The sequence below is a fragment of the Podarcis bocagei genome, assembly GCF_964188305.1.
Source record: "Podarcis bocagei genome assembly, chromosome: 3".
NCBI classification, from domain to species: Eukaryota; Metazoa; Chordata; class Lepidosauria; order Squamata; family Lacertidae; genus Podarcis; species Podarcis bocagei.
The window spans coordinates 28,881,193-28,895,038 of NC_138127.1; the positions used below are offsets into that span (position 1 = coordinate 28,881,193).

The following is a 13,846-nucleotide window of genomic DNA, read 5'->3' on the forward strand; positions in this document are numbered from 1 at the left end:
AAAGCTTCACAAATTAGTTACCATAGTCAAAAAGAAGCACCTGTCGAAGGAAGGATAACAACAGGAAGATTTAAAGAAGGAACTATTGGAAACTCAAGGCAGTATAAACATAAGGTGATTGGAACCCACTGAACGTGAAGCATGGGAAGCCCCAACAAAAATTTATAATTTGGCAGAATATTTGGACTATATGATATGTATTTGTATAATCTGGAATACTTAATGTGATTTGATTGGATTGTTAAAATGGAAAATTTTAATAAAAATTATTTAAAAAAACAAAAAGAAGCACCTGTGTTTCTCACCCACCCCGGTCACCCATTGCTAAAGTAACTCCTGACCACCAGAGAGGTATGTAATATTTTGGATAAAATGAAAGGCAAATGGCAAATTGCTTTTCTATGAGAATCACATAGGTGAGCTTTATGCAAAGTTTTCATTTGAAGAAATTAATTACATTGTAGCTTAAATTATTCCAGTAGTAATATCAGAAGCAATAAATAATTACACATTATTAAATTACTTTATTATTGTTAAGCACACGTTCCCCCTTTGTTTCATAAAATGATCTCATATCTCAAGTGCCCCCTGAATTTATTTCATATATTAAGGACAAATATAAACCTCAAAATAAAATGAACTAATTATTCGATCCAAAATGAGTAGGTGGGAGCTTTCCACAGCCCTTTTGTTCTTATACAAAAACCAGCTGTGACATGCCCAAACTTATATCATCTTTCGGCCACTGTATGAAGAAATATCTGATTTTGAAAGAAAGAAACTTTTGAGTGGCAGGAGTTGCAAACATTCCTCCCTTCTTCCTTTATCTATGTCACTTGACTGGCCTCTCTGGTCACTGTTATCAGGAAAAACACAAGTAGGAATTCAATCCAACTCTTTTCCTTTCATTCTGGAAGGACGGGTCATTCTCCCCTCTTTGAGTTCTAACATGTCACAAACACCTCCCTCCCTCCTCTTCTAATTCTTAAAAATACAGGCTAGGCAGAACTGAATTTCAGATCAATTCCAGCTCTCCCCATCCTGGGTCTATGAGAACTTGTTGACGACAGACACATAACATAATGTAGTTTTTCTTTAATTAAAGAAAAGAAAATATTTTGCTGACTTCCCTATGAGTTAAATGGTTTCTTTAAAGCAAATTCACTCATGGGAACCCATTCACTGATGAACACTTTATAAACCCTCTTAAAGGGAGTACATAGTAAGCATATAGTAATAGCACAGTAATCTGAAGCTGTAATAATATATAGTAAGCAAGCTGACTCATACTGAGTCAGACCATTGGTCCAGCTAGCTCAGTATCGTCTACACTGATTGGAAGTGGCTCTCTAAGATTTCAGTATTGTCTACACTGATTGCAAGTAGCTCTCTAGGATATCAGTATTGTCTACATTGATTGGAAGTGGCTCTCTAGGATTTCAGGCAGGAGTCTCTCCCAACCCTACATAAAGATGCTGTGGATTGAACCAGAGCCTTTTTTGGTTGCAAGGCTACTACTGAGCGATGGCCTCTCCCCAAGAAACTTATACTCATTAAACAAAAACATGATATGAAGCAGCATTCCTTTAAGCCGAGGGGGAAAATTCAAGATGTTTACACTTTATGGCTGGTGATCAAGTATCATTTTGGTGGAAAGGCAAAAGATCTGTTGGTACAATGTACCCTGATTAAGCAAGATTAAAATGCCTATTAGAATTACAGTTACGCTATGGGTTAAACCACAGAGCCTAGGACTTGCCGATCAAAAGGTCGGCGGTTCAAATCCCCGTGACAGGGTGAGCTCCCATTGCTCGGTCCCTGCTTCTGCCAACCTAGCAGTTCGAAAGCACGTCAAAGTGCAAGTAGATAAATAAGTACCACTCTGGCGGGAAGGTAAACGGTGTTTCCGTGTGCTGCTGTGGTTTGCCAGAAGCGGCTTAGTCATGCTGGCCACATGACCCAGAAGATGTACACCGGCTCCCTCGGCCAATAAAGTGAGATGAGCACCGCAACCCCAGAGTCGGCCACGACTGGACCTAATGGTCAGGGGTCCCTTTACCTTTACCTTTACTTACTCTGTTGTTCTTATAATCATTCTTGGGATTCAATTCTCTGACCGCAGTCCCCAAAATGGCTCCAGGCCACAAGGGAGAGGTATCCTTGAGGAAACCCTCAAGATTGCAGAGCAGCCCACAGAAATCAATTGAGAAATCCATTAATTTAAAGTAACTGGATGGGGCATCAAGTATGTCCTTCCACACTCTAAAACCCAATGAGAACTGAGCACAAACTCAACTGACTGTTGGGGAAGTTGAATGGAATGACTGGAATGTTGAGAAGAAGCATTCTACACTGCAACATTTTGTTGTAGATATTCACTTGTCCCTTGTCCTTTCCAATGCTCAAAGGTGAGTGATGGTCCTTATGTATACGAAATGGTACCGTCTACATGCAAGAGGGAGGCATCAGCAAGCTTGGGGATCTCCAAGGTTAGCAGCAGTACAATAAACCTTTGTAGGCGGGAACCCAAGAGGGGAACTGAAAGACAACCCGGTAAGTTCTGAGTATGCTCAGTGTCTATGGAATACTTACTGTTGGAGCAGGGGCAGGAAATCAGGAGAAGGAGAAATAGGAGTATCCTTCAAAAGAGGGGCATGACTGGTTGGAACAATGAACAATAACGCTCCATACTTTTAACTTTTTCTGGGTCTCATTTGAATGTATTTAATGGAAGAAAATCATTTGTTGCTATAGTCACTGATATGACCGACTACACAAAGAGCACAGATTGATAACATGATCTAATATAGTCCATTATAAGAACAGGGTTACACTTCAAGTGTATTTGAAAGTCTAATGGCCACTGAGAAGCAATTTCCATATTGACATCTTGAGGTAGATGTAAACAATATTCACCACTGTTAATTAGGAGGAAAAACAAAAGACTAAAAAAGTAAGAATGGAAGAATATCTGATTATTTCAGTTAAAAGTATATGCAGCATTCAAATGCAGCAAGAGTTCATGCTTCCATAAACGTGAAGATTTATTCCTTGTCTGATGACCTTTGTGGCATGCTGCAAAGCTCACTCGGGCATTTACCAGTTGGAATGGTAGAGCAGAATCATACGCCGGGGTTGATGAGCTTTGCCGAGTGACATTTTAGTTGAGGACATAATAGTATGTTATGTTTTATACATGAACTTACAAGTGTCAACAGAAAAGACATTTAAATAATAAAAAGTATACTACTGCAATCACCAAGGACAGAAACAAATCACCAAGTATTCCAAAAGCTTTCTGTTTTGCTTTTTAGGTTAAGAGTGGACATTACAGTACACCCACATGGTCTACATCCCCATAAGTTCACTAGTTTACCAACAACATGTCACATCCCCAAAATGCGGTAACTAGAGCCTGAGCCCCAGCTTGCTGCACTCGCCAAACCCCACCACTCCTTCAGCTTAACCCCCTAGGAACTTCCCCTTCCCCTACAATGAATGGCTAAGCTCCATTTTCCACCTTCCCAACTCTATTTCTGAAGCCACTTCTTTCTTCTGTTCCACAGTCCCACTTTACTGGCACACACCCCATTATTCCCACCCCCACCCCTTTCCCTCCTCCTTTTTTCAGCTCTCACTTCACACGGACTACCTGCCATTTCCATGTCTCCTCCTCTTTCCTATTTTACAGCCCACTTTGCACACATGCCCCATGACGATGTATGTTGCTTTATCTTTGAGATGAACAGAATCTTAAGAACAAGCCTGTCAGTCAGATTGTTCAGTTGATGGCTGTACCTATATGGGTGCTTGCTTGTTAATAAGATACCCGTTCTAAATTAATACATTGAATCTGGAACTTCATGTTGAAAACAACAGGTAGTATCAAGACTGAAATACATGATGTGGAGGATGAATAGGATAGAATCATTTGTATATTCTATTCCAACACTGAGGGTCCAAGAGCCGAGGGCCTTATGGTGGTTCCCTCACTACGAGGAGTGAGGTTACAGGGAACCAGGCAAAGGGCCTTCTTGGTAGTGGCGCCTGCCCTATGGAACGCCCTCCCATCAGATGTCAAGGAAATAAGCAACTATCTTACTTTTAAAAAAACATCTGAATGCAGCCCTGTTTAGGGAAGTTTTTAATGTTTAATGCTGTATTATGTTTTTAATATTCGGTTGGGAGCTGCCCAGAGTGGCTGGGGAAACCCAGTCAGCTGGGCTGGGTATAAATACATTTTATTATTATTATTATTATTATTATTATTATTATTATTATTATTAGTAGTAGTAGTAGTAGTAGTAGTAGTTGTTGTTGTTGTTGTTGTTGTTGTTGTTGTTGTTGTTGTTGTTGTTGTTGTTATACCTCAGAGTTAAATGTAAAACTAGTAGCCTTCTCTACAACCTGAAAAGCAGCTCCTGAGGTTCGGGGGATCTGATTCAGAGGCCTGAATCAGTAAAAATAGCAAAAAGCCTCCAAAATTTCTGCTGTTTGTTGAGGCCCAGTGCATCCAACCCAGTGGAACGGCATATCTGTATTACAGTGCCTCCTACATATTTTCTTTACCCAACTATTTCCATATTTTAAAAAGGTCATTAAAAAGAGAATCTTGGGAATATGCCAGTCTAATGGATGGCAGGCCACATAAATGGGCACATGTAGCTGACCCTTGATTCAGTTAAATTCAAAACTGCAGATAAATAAAAATATTTATTCCAGAAAGGCATTTATTCTGACCTTAAAAACTGAAAGCCTGTTGACAGCAGTGAAATGGTTGCTGGATATCTAGACTTTTGGTGTATTAGCATATCACCCCAAAATACTAATCTAATGTCCTTCAGAAACTAAAATTAATGTCACTGCCCTTTGGTTTGCTTTTGTTTTATTATGTATTTTGTGTTCTCTTTTGTATTTTTATGTTGTGAACCACCCTGAAATCTTCAGATGAAGGGAAATATACAAATTTGATTAATAATAATGTCACTGTCCATTTAAACAGTTGTAAAAATATAAAAGAACAAATTGGATTTTGGAGGAGAAATCGGTTGACTAATTGTATGGACAAGCTTGTTCTATTTTTTTGAAAATTATTCTTGGTATTTGTACATTAGAAATCACACAGCCCTCAGCCAACTTTGGTGTGGTCCACAGTCTCTCACTGCCCAGTTGATTAGCGCTGAGGAGAGCTCAGATTGGAGCATTCTTCAGCTGTTCCATGCACTAATCAGCTTGGCTGAGACAAGGGATACAACTGGATCTCAGCATTTCAGCACAGAGTGATGGGAGACAGGCCACATAGGAAAGGTGGGTGGGTATTTATGTGGTGAATGGGAAGGCTGTGTCTGTGAGGAAGGAAGTCAATACCCACCCTTGCAGTAAATGCTATCTGAAATGGTCAACTACAAATCTAATTAAATTATGTTCATCACTGGCTTAACTTGATGTGCTGAAATGTATGGCAAATCAAACACGGATTACTACAATCACTGGCAAACACTGTTTTAACCACTTATTGGTTTTACCTATAGTAAACAATCTATTTATACCCTTTGAACTCATTAAAGTCAGAAATAGCATCAAACATATTCTTCATACAAGTCTGTTTTTCAGAACTAGGTCCTCCCTTGTCCCCTAATATGCAACTTAATTTACAAAGCAGAGCTGACATGCTGTTTCTCAGCTTTGTTTCTCCTTATGTTTTATGATTTGGTTATTATCTTGGGCATTGCTTTTTCAATGGAAAACTAGGAAGGAAAAAGTTTCATAAATGAAATTATCCACTAAACTTAACTCATTTTCCAGCCAGAAATAGCCAAAACATACACCTTACTCCCCTCCCCTGGCAAAGCATAGTTTTCTCTATGGTTTCTACTTGGACACAATGTAAAACCAGAAGCAGCCCCACATGTGTCTGTCACTTCTGATTAACAGGTTCTCAAGCAGGCCTAACTGGTGAATTCTTATTATCTGCTTCTCACAAGCAGCTCAGGACCCAAGAGGAAATGCTCTCTAATGAAAGCACAATTTAAGCAACCATTACAAATGGCAGGCCACAATCTACCAAGACTTTGGCTTGCCCTTTAATTGATTGATTTGATTTACCCTGCACACCTTCAATTTCCAAGAGTTCCCAGGGTGAGAAAATCACTCTTGCATCTCCTTTAAAAACAAAAACAAAAATCATCCACTTGAACGGTACTTTCTAAATCCAAAAGTTGATTGCCATGGCCCCTGACCCTGGAGTCTCACAGTGCTCTGAGGAAGGCTTGGATAAGATGGTGGTTCAGTCTACTATACCTGGACAGCCTTTACTATCTCCATCTGTTCCCTTCCATCAACTTTGAACTCACAGGATAGGTCCCCAGAAGTCCTTTTCTTAGATCCATTCAAGAGCCAAAGAATACAGAATCAGGCAAGGCCCTTTAAGAAACACAGCCATCTCTTTCAAGAGAGTATGCCCTATTGGGAAGCAGTTTTCCCTTCCATGGTGGTTTCAGTTCCCTGTTAAGGCAATTATCTTTGCAACAGGGCTCACTGGAGCTGTCCAGGGTTCTGTTTTATCCCTTGATTTTACCTGAATGACTTAACAGGACTGGACCTTTCATGACTTTACCTTACTGCAGGGCCGGGGGGAGGGACCTATTTTGCTCCAATGGCCAGGTCTCTATCTGATCCTGCCAACAGGCCAACTTCAACAGGTGAGATGGGCAACCCACCAGCCAATAACATTATGTCATTCTGATGATACACGATTGACAGGTATGTTCTCCCTCCCACCTATCAAAATCCCTTGCATAAGGTTCCCAAGCTTAGGAACCACAGTTCAAAATGCATTGCCAGACCTATGCTTTGCAAACTGCTTCTCACTTATCTTTTCAACTTCCTCTTTCAGAGGTTGAAAGAAGTAGCATGAAGTGGCTTCAAAGAGCAGTGCAGATCTGGAGAAGCAGTTTCCACTTAATGGAAACACTTCCTCCTCCTTGAGCAAGGCATGTTCCTACAACCCATCGGCTGATTATCAGTTGAGAGTATTTCTTGCTCCAACAAAGGAACAATTGGAAGCCCGCTTTAAACTCCCAATTATTCCTTTGAAGAACTGCCCTGATCCACCCCACAGATCTATGACATCAGGAGTAGGGCGCATGAATGTGCCTTCCCAAATAAGGCTCCATATGCTAGATGAGGATGCGTTGCAAACCAGGTTTAGCCCATGGCCAAAGGTTCCCCACCCCTGAAGTTCACACTGACTGACTTCACCTGCCCAGAAGAAACTCAGCTGGACTGAGACTACTTCTCTGCAAACCTCAGGTCCCTGCAGAACAGGATGCTTGCACTGTAAAATAATGTAGTAGACTCTGCCAAAGCACCATATTCTCTACCAGGGAAACATATATAAGGACATTCCCCGTAGGATAAATTTTGCTCATTTTTAGCTTTGGAGAAATGTCCATATGTCTGGACAGAGTCCAGAGCTAACCATTCCCCAAACCATCACTGCCTCTCTTTACTTCTAGCTTTAGAATTGGGGAAATTTTAGTGAGAATGTAACTCTCACATTCACTGAAAGAGGAAGGGAGGGAGGGAGAAGCTGTCCTCTAAATCACCTTCAAGCATATAGCCAGAGCCCATTCTCTGCAGGAATGTGATATTGCTACCATTCTTTGCTACCTGGGAGTTGCAGACCATCTGGTTAGAAAAGGGGGAAATAATCATGACCATATGAATTGGATATAGAAGAAGAAAGGAAGAGAAGAGGAAAGGGTAGGAATCTCACAGCCACTATCTGTTGTTCTGTCAAAAGCCAACATGCGTCTCATCTGCCTCTACAATGAAAGACTACTTGGCAAACAATATATGCTACATGCTATTTACATCCTGCCTTCAGTGTACTGATGTTATTTCAAAATATTTTACAAATTCTTGACACACTTGAGGCCTCCTATTTATCAATATCTCAAAAGTACATCCCTGACACAGAACAGCACTAGGGCTAAAACTAGCACCTGCATTCAATAAACACCCTTCTAGTTATTCCTCCCTTTCAGTGGATGAGAATCTATGGAGTATAGAATCCACAGCAATAGGACTTTATAGGAATAGGAAGAGAAAGTTGTCTCTCCTTTAAATGCAAGGAGAGCGGCCAGTCCACATTCATCTTAAACCTTCAGTTTGAAATCCAGTTTCACATTACAAGCATGCAGTTCCTACGGAAGAACTCCCTTTCCCTCTTTCTCTGTTTTTCTAGTATCATATTCCATAGTATCAAGGAAAAGCTGGTAGGCCAAATGCTTCTTCAAAGTGTTGGGGTTGACCTTTAAAGCCCTAAACGGCCTCGGTCCTGTATACCTGAAGGAGCGTCTCCACCCCCATCGTTCAGCCCGGACACTGAGATCCAGCACCGAGGGCCTTCTGGCAGTTCCCTCATTGGGAGAAGTGAGGTTACAGGGAACCAGACAGAGGGCCTTCTCAGTAGTAGCACCCACCCTGTGGAACACCCTCCCTTCAGTTGTGAAGGAAATAAGCGGCTATCCTATCTTTAAAAGACATCTGAAGGCAGCCCTGTTTAGGGAAGTTTTTAATATTTAATGCTGTATTGTTTTTAACACTTGATTGGGAGCGGCCCAGAGTGGCTGGGGAAACTCAGCCAGATGGGCGGGGTATAAATAAATTATTATTATTATTATTATTATTATTATTATTATTATTATTATTATTATTATTATTATTATCTTCAGTTTGACAGGAACTGATCGGGTGAAGGACATTCCTACCTAACCAGTCATGTTTTGCTTCCCCAAACTCATGGCAAACTGGGTGGGGGGGGGGAGGCAGCAATTTAAGAGTTTTTGAAGTGACTTTTCTTGAAGTGGCAGAGGAAGATTACAGAATTGTTCTGCCAATTTTTAAAATAAATGTTGTTTTCATAGTGTGTGGTTATAGATGCTATATCGTGACATTAAATCAAACCTATATTAAAAGATGAGGGGGAAGCAATAGACAATTGTGAGAGACTGATTTTCAAAAAGAATAGGTAATCACGAAATTGTATTATTTATATTTATATCCCTCTAACACTTCAGAGAACTTAAAGTACCATGCACTAGATTCCCAAGCGGTTTTTCATTCAGAGACTTAAAAGACTGCGACATAATTACCTTCAGATCCCATCTCTGTCTCTCAGTTACTTTGGCAGTCAAGCAGAAGGGGAGGGAATGTAGTTAAGAGTGGTCTACTTCTAAGGCTTCTCCAGAATCACTGCCATTAAGGATTGTCACTTGTTTTAAGGGAAATCCTGACACCAACATGCCCCCAAAGCAGTACAGAATTCCCATGCAGCTAATCATTTCAAGTAGAATAATATTCTACATAGTTTCAACACCAAGGCTGACACTTCAATGAGGCGAGGTGAAGCAATTTGCCGTAGGCTGGAGATCTGACCTTAACACAGTACCCTCACCCTCACTTCTAATATTGTACCCCTGTCGCTGTTATTGCATCATGGTGGGAATGCAGGTGCAGCTGCAGGTGAGAGTGCAGCTGCGGTAGCAAGGCAGGCAGCAACACAGGCACAACATCAGGGACAGGGAGGAGGCCCGGATCAGAGCAGGGGCGGTATTTTGTCTACAGCGGAAAAACATAACAGGCTGCCCCATTCAAACACTCAAACCACAAAATGTTTTAATTAAAAATTCACTCCAATAATTAACTAGAATGAAGAAGACAGTATATTCTCCTCCTATGAATGATCCTCATTTCAAACACACATATAGAAGACTTCCCAATAAAGCAATGATAGTACCTGCACCACTACATTGTAAGCACAGAGACAACCCTTTTTCTTGTTCATTACCTTTCTCTAAGTATTTTTTTTAAAACCTCCCCTAAAATGCACATTCTACTGTATCAATAAAATAAAATAAATAAAATAATGGCTATAAAACCAAAAGAACTTATGTTTGAAGGTATATTTTAAAATGCAAGGATATCTTGAAAGACATTAAAAACCATATGCAAAGAGAATGACTACTCAAAGGACACAGAGTTAAATAATCAAAAACATGTTTACCTTTTTTGAAACGTGGATGTCAAAAAATGGTTTGTTACGAACACTAAAAGGTTCTTGTGCTTTGTCGATTTGTCCAGTCTTCATTTTTTCATGTCGTGGGAATATAATCTCTTTTTCAATACATGCCAGACGAATGTTAAAATCACACTCTCCAACTGGTTGTGCCTGCCAAAAGAAAATACACAATTTGTTAAATGTTTGCACATTTATAAAAATCTAAGTGGCATGCACTAAAATATCACCCAACAATGATCTACAACTAAACAATTTTAGTAATAAAATGATAAGCAAAGAAATAACAGGGAGGTATGCCATGTCACAACCCTTTTACTCAAATCAGCAGAGTGACTTTACAATTTTATCAATTCAAGAGGGCTATATCACACAGTCAGCTGCAGAAAAATATTCCAAAGAAACCACTAAGCTAAACTGTTACCCATTCTCTGCAAATCCTGCTTTTTATTTCTGCACCATACAGCACCACCTCTTGGTTATCCCCTCTTTTTCTGCTTCCTCATCTATAGGACTCACTAGACTCCCATCTTTCTGCTATTCCTCCACAGGTATCTATGAGCAATAGCCAACTAACTTGTTCCATCAGTGCAAGAATTTCCACATGTGCAACAGAACTTTCCCCCCTCTCCCCCCATGCTCCCTTGAATCTGTTCTGGGGGTCCTCCCAACCTACCTGAGACTTGGGGAGGGTACAGGGCAAGGGGTTCCATTGCATGAGAGGAAATCCTTGTGCTGACAGAATGAGTCAGTTTGATCCACCCTATGCATTCCATATCGCTCATTTCTCTCTCTCTCTCTCTCCATCCACCCCATAGCACTCTCCTCTTTGCGCCACTGCAGATTTTTATGCAATATTGCCCACCTTTATATCTTTTCCTCCTACACAGGTTTACACACACACACCCCACCAGTTACCTCCCTTTTCCTTCTTTAAGTCTTTTTTGTTTTTGGCTGATTCTGATCCCTATCAATGCTGTGTGTGACAGCAATAGCTGACAAGGCTTTCACTCTCCCAGGAATTTAGAAACTGCCGGAGTATGACACACAGGTGGGTGGGCAGCATGGCTGGGTGGCTACAACAAACTGAAGAAATTAAGCCAACTCCACCACACACTTCTGAATCAGAAAAAGTGCAGTTGTATTGATAAAAGCAGTGTTCATTCCTTCCCACCATTTCTGTGGGCCTTAGATGGTTCTTATGGTTGGCCGGCAGTAGTCTGTCTCGAGAGACAGAGGTAGAAAAAGCACAATGGCTACCGTGGAGAAAACAGTTTCTACTCACACTGTTGATTCTCTAAATGTGTAAAAGGGATCCCGTTTATTCCCACTCACACACTTCTACCTATACCTACCAGGTATGTTTTAAACCTTTCTGTCCCACGGCCACCATATATCTAAATGATCTGCTAATGACAACCCCTTGTTTTTACACACAAACAGCTGTGAGAGTTAGGCGTCACACCAGGCAGGTCAGACTCAATAGCAGTTAACCAATAGTTATACTTCATTATAAAATAACTATAAGAAGAAAAATGTGCATTTTCAAAAGGTTACTAAAATACATTAAGTGTTCACATTAACCAGGGTTCTGTTCCTCTAAATGACAGTTCCACTGTAACTGCTTCAGCTGAACTGCCAATTATCCTGAGCCACTCCTCCCAGCGGATTTGAATACTGAGGATTTCCTGGATGTCACTTGCCTCCTGGAAACACAAGGAGTTTCTATGGAGCTTCTCTTGCAGTCTTCACCCTGGCTGAGCTCCCTGCAGCCTTACCATAGACGCCCCCCCCCCTTTGCTGACTACTGTCACTACTTACAGCTCCTTCTGAGGCTTCACAGAAAGAAATGTCATGATTCTCTCAGCCCCTTCTTGAGCCTAAGACAGTGATATCAGCTCTTTAAGGCAGATGATTGCCAGTCTCTTTGATTGCCTCATGTATGGGAGAGTTAATCTGCTTGGAACAGGGTACCCCAAAGTGTTTCGTATTATGTTCAAGTACCATCTAAGTATTTCAGATCTAGAATCCCTGTCTCTTTTGTAAGTCCTGTTAATATCCAAGTATAAAAAGCAATTTCACAATTTTTCATGTTGAGACATTTTTGTGATTCAAGTGAAAGCAATCTAAATTCTACATACTCAGCATTTTCATTGAAACAGGGTGTTGACATTTCAAACAGTAATAACATTCGCAACTTCCTGAAAAACATTCATCACCTTTCTAGCACTTTTCATCAAGGTATTGTTGCAGCAATCATAGTATTGGGATTGCTACCTTGCCTGGAATAGGTTTGGTTTAACGTTCTCCTAGCTTTTTGAAATAAGATTTAACAGGAATTAAGATACAAGTATATGTGCTATAACTATATAGAAAAAGCAAGTGCTATATTTGGTCCCTAGAACTTTATGTATTTTGAAGGTACTGAATTTTTCAATCCATCACACATATTTATGTGTTGCTAGTATGGTGGTTTTCAAAAGATCAAGTTTATTTATTCGAAATTGAATTGACACAAAAATTAAGAATGTCTCATACTCGCTTCTAGTCCTTCCTTCCCCAGCAATTTTGTGCTAAAGAGGCACCTTTAGGCATGGTAGCATCAAAAACCACTCTTGACCCCTTGTATATTTGCCAGATTGCAAAAGACTACTTCACTTATCAAAATTTTGCACTGTGTGGAATGGGAAGGAATAGAGTTAACACATTCATATTTGAGATATAGTATAGCTGCTGGAGAAAGGAGTGTGTACATATATTCTCACATAGGATTAAGTGACAAAACCAACCTGTAAGTAATAATACCTTCTTTACAGACTTCCTGGAACAGCACAGCTGTTACCTTCTCCACGGTTGCTCCCGTACCACACTACTGATACTGTCTACATAATCCACATGGTATCATGCAACAACACCTAATCACACGGGCAGAAAATGTCAAAGCTTTGCTGGTAGCAGTAGGAGAGTAAATGCAGAAAGATCGGTGGACCTTTTTCAAAAATTCACCCTTAGTATTCTTCTCATCCCTCCTTGCAACATAACCAAACACACCACTCTTTCAACACGTGATACCAGTCATTCAACCCCAAAAGCTACAGATTGTGTCTAATGGTGGCTTTATACTAATAGAGTTTAAGGTACTGCACAGGATTTTCACTAATCCCTCCAACCAACTGCAGTCCATGTTTCTCCCCACACGCAGAGAGCTTCTGAGGGTTGAGGAGCCCCTGGAACAATATGAGAGGCTGATTACACTTGGATGGTAAAATATTGTACAACACTTAGATCAGATGTAAGCCTCTGCCTCCTGGTTCCACAGCTCTAAAATCAGAGATAAGTCTGTGCTGACTCCTTGGTTGACATTTCAATCAACCATATGATTTGTCAGGTGAATGGCCTAACCCACCTATCAAAAATGGCCCACAGAAGGTGGGCCAATTGTGGATCCAGCTCTCCATCTAAGGAAGGTTTCCCACCCTGGGGATATGCCAAAATCAGGTGCATCACCTTGCGTGGAAGCACTTTCAGCTAGTATGAAGCTTCCATGTTTGCAAGAAGACCCATTACATTGCATTGGATTGTTCATACACAGCTAAATATGTTACTATGTTTGCAATGAGAAATTTCAAAATGGGCAAGCTGCTTCCTAAACAGTCACTTTTTGCCCCTCAAGTGTTATACCTTGAATAACGTGAATAACTAGGCAGAGTATACACCGACACAAGTTAGGCACATAAGGCATGTCCTTGCCTTAATTTACTTAGC

The 13,846-nt window shown here is 40.6% G+C and overlaps 1 protein-coding gene across 3 annotated transcripts in view; it reads right to left on the reverse strand.

Annotated features, from left to right (window-relative positions):
- Positions 1 to 13,846, reverse strand: part of RNGTT (RNA guanylyltransferase and 5'-phosphatase) — a 124,092-nt gene that overhangs the window by 56,778 nt on the left and 53,468 nt on the right. For all 3 annotated transcript variants that reach the window (XM_081186608.1, XM_081186609.1, XM_081186607.1), the window contains exon 11: positions 10,070 to 10,234. In XM_081186608.1, the coding sequence (XP_081042734.1) occupies positions 10,070 to 10,234 (165 nt within the window). The remainder of the gene's footprint in view (positions 1 to 10,069; positions 10,235 to 13,846) is intronic.